Source organism: Chiloscyllium plagiosum, unplaced genomic scaffold (assembly GCF_037043375.1).
Source record: "Chiloscyllium plagiosum isolate Xiang-an unplaced genomic scaffold, Cpla_swu_hap1 HiC_scaffold_18, whole genome shotgun sequence".
Lineage (NCBI taxonomy): Eukaryota > Metazoa > Chordata > Chondrichthyes > Orectolobiformes > Hemiscylliidae > Chiloscyllium > Chiloscyllium plagiosum.
The window spans coordinates 29,778,351-29,792,336 of NW_028270156.1; the positions used below are offsets into that span (position 1 = coordinate 29,778,351).

Genomic DNA, 13,986 nt, shown 5'->3' on the forward strand with positions numbered 1-13,986 from the left:
AGTGGTAGAGTACCTACCTCTGAACCAAGAGATATGCATTCAACTCCTGCCTGCTCCTGAGGTGTCTGAAAAGATTTATTAGGAAATATTTCGTGTAATAAGCCTCACCATCATGTCATGGTTAGTTGCAATGATCTAACCATCAACTGCTCATCAGGGATTAATTCACTCTGAGTTGTTTTATTTAAAACAGCAAAACACATTATAAGTTACATAACAGCAACCAACTAATTTCTGTCTGTGTGGTTTGCAGACCCACAGCAGATGAACTACTGACCAGAGTTGCAGCATTACATACATACTCCATATACATGGAGTCATTGAAGATGAACTTTCTTCGAAAGAAGATACACATATAGTATGAATAGCATGCTGAATCACTTGAGGGTCAATAGATAATGGATGCCTGAGAGGTGCGTGAATCCCTGATGTGAGATGATTCCTATAAAGATCTGGAGGCCTGTTTGACCATGTACTGTACGGTGTACACACTGAGAATGCATGCAACACATTAGTTACAACATGCAGTAAGTGCCAGAAATATATCAGAAGCCAGGAAGCAAATGTGAAAGGAAATTATATGAATTGCACAAATTTGATCTATATACAAAGCAAAAACCCAAGAGTAATTAGTTTCTGTCTGTATGTTGCTTAACCTATTAGCTTTTTATAAAATGGATTACCATCCAAGTTTGAATGTTTACATTTCATTATTTTCATAAAATATAAATTATGATGTTTTGTGTCCAATACATTGCCCTAAAGCAGACTGGCAAGCGGTGACTATTTGTCTTGCAAATGACAGAAATAAGACCAACTACTGCTGAGAAAATGATTTCTCACTTTTGAGATTGTACTTCTCTTTGATTCTCTTTTTTTCTTTTTATCCAGTTCCTGTACAAATGCCCAGAAGTGATTGACTCTCTGATACTCTGTTTGGTTGAAACACATCAAAAGGATTTAGCCCATTGGCTCCCCAAATCACTGGAGGTTAGGTGTTGATAACTCCAGCAAGATGTGTTCTGAGAGCGTCATCGCCTCACTTTCCAACTTCCAATTCCAATTCTTTCAGATGGTTTGTCCAGCTCTTTACCATTAGGAAAGTTAATACTCTGCTTTGCCTGATTGGATGCCTGTTGATTGTCATTCAAAATCTTCCCTCACTCCCATTAAACTAAAACCAATAAACAAATTTCTTCAAAGAAAATTTGGAAAAAATATACTTTTATTTGTCTTGTGCTTTTACTGAGGAGATTCTGGGGTAATCTTGGAGCCTAGAAATCCCTTTGCAGGTGAAGGCTTGAGGCTTGACTCTGCATCCAGTTTGCTTTCCCAGTCCTACTGTGATTGGTTTGGATTCAGTTCGCACAACAAAGAAAGGCGCCGTGTGAATGAGGTTGACTTGTTGTAATGTGACTTGTTAATCTGACCAGGCACTGATCTCCTACTAGAACTGCCTAATTTACAGTCAATGCCACAAAAGACTATTCCATCTCTGTACTTCCCATATAATTCTTTCTTCAAGTTCCAACTGCACTTTACTTGTTGTTGGTGCCCGACATCCTGATTCCTGGGAGCTCTGTACACTACCACTATCTTATGCTCTACTTTATTGGACTTGTTTACATGCACACGCACGCGCACATCGTCCCAGGAGCGGCGCCTCCAGCAATAGTTAAGACTCAATAAATCCCAACCTTGGCAGCAATGTTCAATGCAAAGGGATTCACCCTCAAAAGCCTCAGAATGAATACAATTCACTAGGCTATTTGGAAGACCTCGCAATTTATTTTATTGTGAGCTTTGTTAGCAAAGTATCATTGCCTGTTCTTAGTAGCCGTGAGAAGGAAATAGTATGGCTTCTTTAACTAATGATACTAGTTTGAGACAACTGAGTGGATCCTCTGCCATTTCAGAGGTAGTTCAGAATTAGCTGCATTGAAGTGGAACTGGAGTCACACATAGAGTGAGCCCATGTAAAGATAAGAGATTTCTTTCCCAAAAATAAATTATTGAACCGTTTTAGGTTTTCATGGTAATCTGACAACTTCTTACTGATCCCAGCTTATTTCCACATGTTTGGTCTGACTGAGTTCAAACTCTAAATCACCACGACGTGATTGGCAATTGGATTACTGGTTTGATAATTTAAGTGCCAGTATACGTTTCCTTGTAACTGTGGGTTTATTTTATAGTGGGCTATTACAGTGCAAAAGTTCATTTTTGTCCCTGAAGACTGCATCATCTCTTACAATAACAATTCCACTAGCTCCATCCCCTTGCTATTTCTCCCTAACTCTGCAATTTGTTTTATCTTCAGGACCTTATCAAATTCCATTTTAGGAGCTGCTAACTAATTCACCCATACACTCAGGTAGTTCATTCTGATCAAAACCATTTTTAAAAAATGGTTTCTCATTGTAATTAGTCCATTTGCCAATCAACTTAATTCAGTGTCCTCTGGTTCTTGACATTTCCATCAATGGGGACAATTTCTTCCTACCTACTCTGTCCAGCACTTCATGATTTTGATCACTTTTATCAAGATACCTCTCAAGATTTTCTTCCCTGAGAAGAGCAGTGCTAACCTCTCTATCCTGGTATGTGAAGACTGCCATCCCTATACCTGTTTTTGTAAAATCCTTCTTCAAAGCTGTCATATCCTTCCTGTAGAGTAGTGACAAGAACTGGTCACGTTGAATCTGAAGCAGTGTTTTATAAAGCCTAGTTATAACTTCCTTGCTTTTGTCTCTATTTACAAAGTCCTGAATTCATCATGCCTTTTTAACTACCTTTTCAATCTACCCTGTGATCTGCAATGATTTGGATTCATATATTCCCAGGTCTCTCTCTTTCTGCACCTCTTTAGAATTACATCCTGTATTTTATATTGATATTCCAGCCAAAATATATCAATTTTGATTTTTCTGCAATAAGTTTCACTTGCAAAGACTATTGGGACTTCATGTTAAAACTTAGACCTGAGTTTCCCCAAAATGGGTAACCTCTCTGTTGTAGCCCAAACCCCTGAGAATCAGAAGACTTATGCAGAGATAAGTCTGTCTTGTCCCCATTTAAAACACGCCTGTGTGGGCTGGAAACTGGACTGTGCACAGCAGACCAGATTGGAGAAGGTGTAGTTCAGGGAATTTATTTTTAGTGAGCCAAGATATCCCCTTTGGCGAGATGATCCATGACCATTGTCCCCAAGCAGCTTAGGCAGGGTTCCAGTGCCCTTTGTTGGGGATTTAGGGGCCAGGTGCCCTGAGGGGAGTTTGCCAGGTAGCCTCTGTCAAATTCAGTAAGACTGTGCCAAGAAAATGCATAAACCCATTGGATCTATCACAACTGTCGAAAAACCTAGAACACCAAATTTTTGTTTTCGTAAGAATTTCAATATGTTATTTTTTTCTTCTTATTGGTGAGTGTGTTTTTAAATAGTGGCATCATCAATAGATGCATCATTTCATATCCCATGGCTGGTAAGCTTCAGGAGCAACCTTTTCACACAGATGGTGGTTCATATTTGGAATGAACTTCCAGATGAAGTGTTAGATGCAGGTGCAGTTACAATGTGGAAAAGACATTTGGACAGGTACATGAATAGGAAAGGTTTAGAGGGATGTAGGGCAAATGGATGTAGGTTTGCTCGCTGAGCTGGAAGGTTAATTTCCAGACATTTCATCATCCTACTAGGTAACATCTTCAGTAGGCCTCCGGGCGAAGCACTGCTGATGATTCCTGCTTTCTATTTATATGTTTGAGTTTCTTTGGGTTGGTGATGCCATTTCCTGTGGTGATGTCGTTTCTTGTTCTTTTTCTCAGGGGGTGGTAGATGGGGTCTAACTCGTTGTGTTTGTTGATAGAGTTCCAGTTGGAATGCCATGTTTCCAGGAATTGTTGTGCGTGTCTCCGGCTTGTCCTAGGATGGATGTATTGTCCCAGTCGAAGTGATGTCCTTCCTTATCTGTATGTAAGGATATTAGTGAGAGAGGGTCATGTCGTTTTGTGGCTAGTTGATGTTCATGTATCCTAGTGGCTAGTTTTTTCCCTTTTTGTCCAATGTAGTGTCTATTACAGTTCTTGCATGGTATTTTGTAAATGACATTAGTTTTTCTTGTTGTCTGTATAGGGTCTTTTAAGTTCATTAGCTGCAAATGCAGGCAAATGGGACTAATTTAGTTTGGGAGACCTTGTCAGCATGAATGAGTTGGACAGAGGGTTATGTTTCCGTCCTGTATGACTATGACACCCACTATGGATACTGGGTGTCTTGCTTCGAGAAGAAGGATTGGTGTCCCAGGTTGGGGAAGCGGGTTGCCATGATTAGTTGTTAAGTTGGGATTGGGGCCACAAGGAGCCAGAGTGACGTGTTCAGGATCATAGCATGATATGAGGATTCCTGAGTGGTGGGTAGAGGGACATAAGAATTACGAGGAGCTATGGGGTGGATAGAGAGGCATAGGATGGCATAGGGAGTCATGAGATTGAATGGATGTGGCATGGGAAATTTGTGCATGCAAACGGATGTGAGGGATGAGGATTGGAATGATGTTTTTGAATTCATTTTTAAAAATTAAATGGTGATATAGTGTAGTGCACCGAGCTCAGCCTTATGCCCTGCCCTCATCTGCAGTCGTCAGCCTCTAATCTCACTCAGAACTCATTTGGCCCACCAACTACAAAACCTAACACCCTGGAATGAAACTCTGACTTGCTGGCTAATTTCTCTCAGAATAGATTTGGGGAGCTCAGAAATATCCCGTCTCAGTACGAAAATCAGTGTCTTAATTGTCAAACTGAGAAAATACATAATACGACATTGTCAAAGTCCATCAGGGAGGCCAAAGTGCTTACAATATGTTTAGATTAATGTCGATCTAATGACTGTTGTGTCCAGAGTGAGTATTATTGAACTGTATAGTGATTGGAATGAGGGTCAGGTGGATCTCATTGAGTATGAGATCTTTGGTTGGGGCTGTTAACCTGTGCCAACCAGGGAGTCCTGACTCACCAATATAAATGGGAGATTCAGAGAATCTCCTCAACTCTCAGGACTAGCTTTGAGCTGGCTGGTCAGAGTCCATGTACTGTGCACATGTAAATGAAGGATGATTTGGTGACAGGATACCAGCCTCTATGCATTATTTCAGACTGGAAAACCCAAAATTAGTATTTGCCAAATATTTTGATTTTATCTTTTGTATTGGTAAAGATGATATAGTATTCTTCCTGAACTACACAAAGAATGTCAGCCAGAACTTCATGAAATGACCAATGTGGTTGTTGTTATTTGAGAATGATACAGTTAATATGTTAACTTATCATTCCATGTTTCCCTGATAGTAATCAGCTGCCTGCCTGCATTAATCAGGAATGACTCCCAGGCTATTTGAGTTAATTGCTTTTTCTACACACACTCTAATTAACAGTTTAACTAATTATTGCTAGAAAAACAGAAAACAAATATGCAAGATCACAGCTTAAAAATAGCTGAAAATTCTTTAAACCCACAACATCAGCATAATCTGTGCAATAATTCAAAATAGGACCCTCTATCAGAACTCTCCTCTTTAACCTTCAAACACTGACACACACGATAAGCATTCCTAGCACCCCTTAATTTAATCTATTCTCAAAGTCCAGATTTCTGAACTAAAAATCCAGAAGAAATTAAGTTCAAATTCTATTGCATTCCATTTGAATGCAGTTTAATCGATAAATATATATTTTTAAAAAATTCTTGAATCAGAAAGGTGATATTGATAAGTGTGAGCATAAAGCTATTGTATTTTGTCTGGATGCAAATTTGATTAACTTTGCTAACAGTGCAAAACATAAGGAAAAGGAAGAAATTTGAAACTTGGCAAATTGGATTCACAACTGACTGAGTGGCACGAAGCAGAGTGTAATGGTTGAGGGGTGTTTTTCCAACTGGAAGTCTAAGTCCAGTGGAGTCCCACAGGGGTCAGTGTTGGCAATCTTGCGTTTGTGGTTTAGGTAAATGATTTTGGAGGGTTGGTCAGTAAGAGGAAAGTAAGGACTGCAGATGCTGAAGATCAGAGTTGAGAGTATGGTGCTGGAAAAGCACAGCAGGTCGAGCAGCATCCGAGGAGCAGGAGATTCTCCTGACGAAGGATTTATGCCCTAAACGTCAATTCTCTTGCTCTTCAGATGCTGCCTGACCTGCTGTGTTTTTCCAGCACCACATTCTTGGATTGGTCAGTAAGTTTGCACATGATGCAAAAATCGGTGGCGTGGTAAGCAGTGAGGATGGTAACCTTAGACCATGAGAGGATATAGATGGGATGATCAGTGGCAATTAGAATTCAATCCATATAAATCCACTGCCCAATTGTGACCACGTGCATCAAATATAACCACCTACTTACTCCAACCCTATTTTCTAGCACTGGCCCATAAGCTTGTATGCCTTGGCATTGGAGGTGCACTTAAACATAATGATGCACTTGGGCAGGGCAACATGGCATGGCAGTATATGATGAATGGTAGAAACCTGGGAAGCATCAACGATCAGAGGGACCTTAGTGTGCATGTCCAATGTCACTTGAGGTACCAGTACAGGTGGATAAACTGATTGAGAAAGCATATGGAATTCTTGTCTTTTTTAGTTAAGGCATAGAGCTTAAGAGCAGGGAGGTTATGCTGAAATTATATAAATTGTTGATTAAGGCACAGCTCTGTGAGGAGTCTGAAATCCATATTATAGGAGGGATGTGATTGCACTGCAGAGGGTGCAGAGGAGATTTACCAGGATGTTGCCTGGGCTGGAGAGTTTTGGTTAGAGGGATTGGATAACTGGGGATGTTACCCTTAGAGCAGAGGTGATTACAAGGGGACGTGATTGAGATGTATAAAAGTAAAAGAAGCATAAATAGACAGAAGGAAACATTTCCTCTCAATGATGGGATCATTGATCAGGTGACATCGATTTAAGGTAAGGGGCAGGAGGTTTAGAGGGGATGTAAGGAAATTTTATTCTTCAACCACACAGTCATGGGAAACTGGAAGTCTGTACCATTAAGGGCAGAAACCTTCATTATATTTAAGAAGTATTTAGATGTGCACTTGCAATGTCAAGGCATACAGTTGGAAAATGGGGTTAGAGTAGTTAGATGCTTGTATTTGCACATAGTCATGAATGGGCTGAAAAGCCTTTTTCTGTGGTGTAGCTTCCTATAATTCTGTGACTCTGACTAAGGAAGTGACCATTCAACATCTCTAACCTACTCTGCTCTTTAATAAAATTATAGTTGATTTTGGCCACAACTCCACTTTCCTGCCGGTCCGCAGAACTCTTCTCCATTGTATGAAAAGAAATCCGTTTGGCTCAGCCTTCAATATATTTAATAACCCAATCTCCCCTGTTCATTGGGTTGGAGAGAATTCTAAAGATTTCTGATTCTCTGATCAAACAAACTTTTCCTCATCTCCATCTTAAATGGAGACCCTTTATCCTGAAATTGCTCCCCTGTAGTTAAAGTGTCCCCCACAAAGGAAAGCATTCTCTCAGCATCTACCCTATTAGAGAGCCTCGGTATTCTTCCCAGATATTTCAAAAAGGCTACCTCTCATCCTAATAAACTACAATGAATATGGCTTTAACCTGCTCAACTATTTCTAATATGACAATCCCCTTATCCCAGGCATCAACCTAGTGAATCATCTTCCCACAAACTGCTTCCAATGCAATTATGTCCTTCCTTAAGTAAGGAGACCAAAGTTTTTGCAGCATCCATGTGTAGTCTTATCAATCCCCTCTATGGTTTTAATGACACTTGTTTATTTTTATACTCTATCCCCTTTGTAATAAATACAAACATTTAGTTTGCTTTTTCTATTCTTTTGCTATATATATTTGCATGCTAACATTTTGTGATTCATTTTGTGCAAGGACATCCAAATCCCCTTGACGTGTCGCATTCTCTAGTCTCTCTCCATTAACATAAAGTTCTGCTTTTCTTGATACCAAATACCCTCAAGCATTTTTGTAATTCTACTTAAGCTATTCATTTCCTTTGCAGGCTATCTGTATCTTTGTGAAATCTTGTTTTCCTGGTTTATTAACCATCAGCAAATTTGGTCATAATATAGTCTGTCCCTTCATTGAAGTTATCAATTTACATTCTAAACAGTTGAGGCTTATTACTTCCCACTGAGGCACCCCAGCAATTACTGTTTGCCCTCCTGAAAATGACTCATTTATCATGATGTTTCTATGAGTCAATCTTCTACTCATTAATTACCGCCAAGCTCAAGACATCCTTTCTTGTACAGTAACTTTTCATATAGTACTTTAACAAATGCCTTTTGGAAATCCCAATACAGTGCAATTACTAATTCCTCTTTATCCGCTTTGCTGGTTAGATCCTCATTTTGTCAGCATTGTCAAACATGATTTCCCTTTCACAAAACCATGTCGACTCTGCCCGAATAAGTTTTATTTTCTAAACATTCTGCTAATACTTCCTTAAAAATGAATCCTCGCATGTTACTAATGACAAATTTCTTGAATAGGGCATTATATTTCCAGGAGTCATAGAAACAAAGTATAGAATGGTTACAGCGTAAAAGGATGCCATTAGATGTCTCGTTTCTTCACAAGCTCTCTGTGAGAAGCACTTATTTGAGGAGGTCTCACTTCCTCAAACTTACTCTGTAGGCCCGAATCAATTTTTCTCCCTAAATATTCATCCAATTCTGCTTTGAAAGCCCAACTGAAGCTTCCAATACATTCTCAAGTAGCGCATTTCAAATTCTAGCCATTGCATGAAAAGATTTTCTTTCACGCGCAATTTGTTCTTTTGCCGTTCATGTTAAATCAGAGCTCTCTAAACATTAAATGTGGAGTTTCTGAACATGCTTCTCTGTAGGCTGAATCCACTTACTGTGGATATTATGATTGATGTTGCAACGAACAGGAACTAAGGGAAGATTGATGTGGAATTTATAAGTGGCAGAATAATTGAATGTTTAAATTCAACAATAATGATAATTAATTGAAATTATTCTTTTCACAGTAGTAAGTACAGAAAGTGTTGGAGAAACTCAATACACCTGTCAGCATCTGTGCAGAGAGATAAACAGAGTTAATGGTTTGAGTTCTATCCTTTGGAACTATAGGATGCTGGAGAAGTGATGTATTTTTATGTTGTTCATGCCGGGGGAGGTGGTGGGGCAAGAAAAAGGTGACCAGACCAAAAGGCAAAGGCAGTCTTGATGTCATAGAGTAGTAATTCAAATGAAGAAAAGGTGCAAATGGTAAGTGGTAAAAACAGGAAATATATCAAGCAATGCATAAGACCATAAGAACCTATAATAGCAGAACTAGGCCATTCAAGCCTATCAAGTCTGCATTCAATGAGATCATGGCTGATCTGATCATCCTCAACTCCACTTTCCTGCCTTCTCTCCTTGGTTCCTTTACTGAATTAAAATCTGTATATCTCAGCCTTGAATATACTTAACAACATAAACTCTACAGCCTGATGTGGCAAAGAATTCCATTGATTCACTACCCACTGAAAGAAAACATTCACCTTCACCTCTGTCTTAAATGGGCAATCCCTTACTCTGAGATTATGCCCTTTGGTTCTAGATCCTCTCACAGGGAAAACAACTTGTCAGCATCTACCTTGTCAAGATCCCGAAGAATCTCACTTGCTTCAACAAGGTCACCTCTCATTCTTCTAAACTCCAATGAGTGCAGACCCAACTTACTCAACCTATCTTCATTAGACAATCTCTCCAAACCAGGGGCCAACGCGTGTGGACTTTCCCTGGACTACCTGCAAAGCCAAAGGGATAAGGGAACCAAAACTGTTCTCAGTATTTCAGCAGTGGCCTTGTATAGTTTTAGGAAGACTTTCCTATATTTTATACTCCATTCCTTTTGAAATAAAGGTCGTTCCATTCCCTTCACCTGCTAAACTTGAATGCTAGCTTTTAGTGTATCATGAACAAGGGCCCTGAAATCTTTGTCCTGAAATTTCCTGCAGTTTTACTGCATCTGAATAATAATTAGCTCTTCTATTCTTCCTGCCCAAAATGAATAATCTCACCTTTCCTCATATTATATTCAAAACTCATGGGACACAGGGAAGGTGGAGGGGAGGGAGGAGCTGAAGATGTGTTGAGGACAGAGGAGGGCTTGCAAACAAAATGGAAGACAGTGTTCATGGTCTGACATTGTTAAACTCAATGTTGACTCCTGAAAGATGTATGTGCTCACGTGAAAAATGAAGAGATGCTTCTCTAAGTTGTATTGGGCTGTGCTGGAACATTGCAGCATGCTGAGAGCTGAAATGTAGCATGAGAGAAAGATGACATGGCAAGTGACTCAATGGTCAGTGTCATTCCTGAGGATAAAGGGTAGTGCATTGCAGAATGGTTATCCAGTCTGCATGTGGTCTTGCCATATTGTTCACAATGAGTGCAGTAGATCAGATTGAATGAGGTACGAGTAAACTGCAGCTCACCGAGAAGGTGTGTTTGGGGTGCTTGGACAATTAGAAATGAGGAGGTGAATTGGCAAGTGTTACACCACCTGTGAGTACGTGGAAAGGTTCCAAAGAAGGTGGAGGGGTTTGGTGAAGGGGTATTGGAAGTAGAGGTGGTTTGGGGTGTCGTTGAGCAAAAGAACCTTGCTGAATTCTGATGGTGAGGAGAAGGAAAGATGTGCTTTGTGGTGCAATCCTACTAGAGATGATGAAAATTGCAAATGATAGTCCGTGAAAATGAAGGCTGGGGGTGAGGTGGAAATTCAGGATGTGGGGAGCACCATCATTATTCTCAGAGGGGAAAAGGTGAGGGCAGAAGTGCAGGAAAATGGCCGAGAGTCCAATCATCTATGGTTAGGAGGAATCCTGAGCTGGGGAAGAAGGAAGACATGTCAGAAGTGCCCATGTGAAAGGCGATATCATTGACATGGATATGATGGGGAATGGTAAAACTGTGAACATAGAATGAAGGCCTTACAGGAAATGGGTGTGAGGAAATGTCATCGAGGTAACTGGGAATCGGTGGGATAATATTGGACAGCTTACCCCCAGAAATGCAAACAGGAAAATCAAGGAGGGGAGGAGCCAGAAATGGACCAAGTGAAGATGAGAAAAGGATGGAAATTAGACGCAAAATTGATTCATTTTTCCAATTCCAGATGAGAGCAGTTAGCAACTTTGATGTCATTACCAATGTTCTGTCATTTTCCCAAACCCCGTCAGTTCTGCAAAACAATCTTGAAACGTTAACTCTGTTTCTCTCTTCACAGATACTGCCAGATTTACTGAGCTTTTCCAGCACTTTTTGTTTTTATTTCATATCTCCAGCGTCAGCAGCATTTTGCTTTTATTTGTTTCACAGTACCTCCCTCATGTTCCTTGCTGGTATCTTCAATGTTACCTTTACAGAAAGATTAAATAGATATGGTCTATATTCCCCTAAGAATATTGAAGAATGAAAGATGGTCTCATCTAAACATATAATGCTTTGAAGAAACTTGACATTGTAAATGCTGAGAAGGCATCTTTTTCTGACTGGAAAATCTCGAACCTGAAGTCAAATTCTCAGAATAAAGCTCACTTAAGCTTGAGATGAGAAGAAACTTGCTCAATATAAGTGCTCTGAATCTTTGAAATTCTGTTCCCATAGGGATGTAGATACTTAGTAGTTTGAGCATATTCAAGAAATTGGGGTTTACTAGATTTTCTGGTATAAGGAAAGTAACAGTTTATGAATAATCTGGGAAGGTGGTGAGGTCGAAGATCAGCCATGATCTTATTGAATGACAAAACAGGTTCAAAAGCTCAAACTCCGGCTTCGGTTTACTTTGCTTATGTTTAAACCATTTTGCAAATGTATGCTTTTCATATTTGGATGATCTGTAAAGTCTGGACATGACTGGCAAGCAGCTTGGATGAGCAGCATCTTTCTAAATTGCCCTTACACTGGCCACATAAAGAGCAGTGGAACCTTGATCATCCAAGATACATCACTGGTGGGTGCTCAATCATTGCAGATTAATCCTCACACTGAATACACAGTGCATTAAAATATCCAACACTTCATTCTTCAAAGAAACATACAAAGCATTTTATAAAACATTAGAAATAAGCCTCCCTACAGTATTACATCTGTTTCTCATTGTTCTATCCAAAGGTTGAAGCACAGTCATTTCTATCTAGGTGTTAATTATATGCCTGGTGAATTTGTAGCCTGCCTGCTTGAGGGGTTGTTTGATTAGAAAGACAAATGGAACATTGTCCTTGATACTTAAGGTTGTGACTCATTAACTAGAATAATGAAGAAGTTGCAGTGCAGAAACAGACCTTTCAGCCCAACTTTGTCTTTACTGTTGCTTATGCTCTGCTGAGCATATTTCAGCTCACCCTAACAAGAAATCCAACTACTCCTTTCTCCCTCATGCATTCATCTAACTGTACTGAGTTCCATTTTCATCATTCTCTACAATGAAGTTCCCCTGGATCCTTTGTTGGATTGATTAGGGCCTATTTTATATTTCTGTCCCCTGGTTTTGGGCACCTTCACAAATAGGGGAATCTTACCCATACTTAGATCCTTTGAGGTCAAATTAGGTCATATCTTAGTCTTTTCTAAGAATAAAATATCCAAGGCTATTTAATCATTCTGGTAGCTGTAACCTCTTAGTTCTAACGTGAATCTGAGTGTTGTTAGGCACGAAAGATTTTCAGATCCATCCAACTAGTCTCTCTCAAACCCTCAAAGCCATCTAAAGCCATGCAGTTTCCTGGGAATAAAGGAAAAGCAGATCGGAATATTAGACTCACAGCAGGGTTCCAAACTCAGGTCACATATACAAATATTTGCTACACTTTCTCCAGTGCCTCTGAGTTTTTCAGAATATGGTTTCACTGGTAACTGAGTAACATGGAGTCGTTAATGTAACTTATTTGTTTGTTTAACCTGTCTTGAGCAGATTGGAATAGAGTGATGTATCTGTGAAATGTTTAAAGCTTATCTGCATGAGTGTTTACAAACTGTGTCCTGAAACATTGAATAAATTTTTCCCTCTTTGTTTCATGATACATCAAGAATTTGCAACGCACTGGTCTGCCATCATTGGAGCATCTCATTCCAAGTCTTACAGGCTCTGGGAGTATGGGGGATTTGCCAGCAATGGAGTAAAACAAGTTGCTGAGTGGGGCTCTCCTGTGAAAATGGAAGAGGAAATCCGGCAGCAGGTAAGTCAAAGAGGGGGCCAGGCTTACAATGTGCTCAGGCCCCTCACCATAAGTCTGCCTGGATTGCTCAACTGTTAGTGAAGAGAACATCTGATGTGGTTCTAAATGTTTGAGCCAATGATTTTAGTAGTACAACCAATCTGTAGCTTCAGCCACGCTATGCCATGTATTTGCAGTTAGAATAGTAGAATACAAGAGGGATGGGGGCATACACATTGCAACACCTTTACTCCCTAGGATCTGCTTTACCTAGAAAGGTTCTGAAGACATGAAGTAAAAGCAGCCTTTACATGACCACACTGAGTATTTCTCAATCATAATGAGTGACATCACCTAAAGGCTTACCATTCCAGTTCCGTGAGTGAGAAACTTAGAGATTAAACCTTCCATGGAGTTATCCAACTGTATCTGTTCATTCCTGGTAAGAGACATGGAGTGCGATACTTAATTCTAATCATTTTGGAAAGGGATGCCAAAACTTGCAATCTCCAGAATTTAAGCAAAATGCAGGAGTGTGGAAATTGTCAGCAGAAATGAACGAATTTTGAACACAGTTGGAAATGTGACAACACATCACTGGTTGCTTTCCAGATTCAGCTGCAACATACAACACTTTAAAAAGCTGAACCTGGAAAGCCAGCTTTGACAAATATTTACAGATGTACACTGGATGACTTCATACAGCACTCCTGTGTCTGTTTGTTTTGATTGGCATGAGAGTATTGTTACCATTGCAACACTGAAC

General features: G+C 39.8%; 1 protein-coding gene across 1 annotated transcript in view; it reads left to right on the forward strand.

The window, feature by feature from the left end:
- Positions 1 to 13,986, forward strand: part of LOC122557712 (spondin-1-like) — a 328,953-nt gene that overhangs the window by 20,155 nt on the left and 294,812 nt on the right. The window contains exon 6 of the mRNA XM_043705605.2: positions 13,093 to 13,241. Coding sequence (XP_043561540.1) covers positions 13,093 to 13,241 — 149 coding nt within the window. The remainder of the gene's footprint in view (positions 1 to 13,092; positions 13,242 to 13,986) is intronic.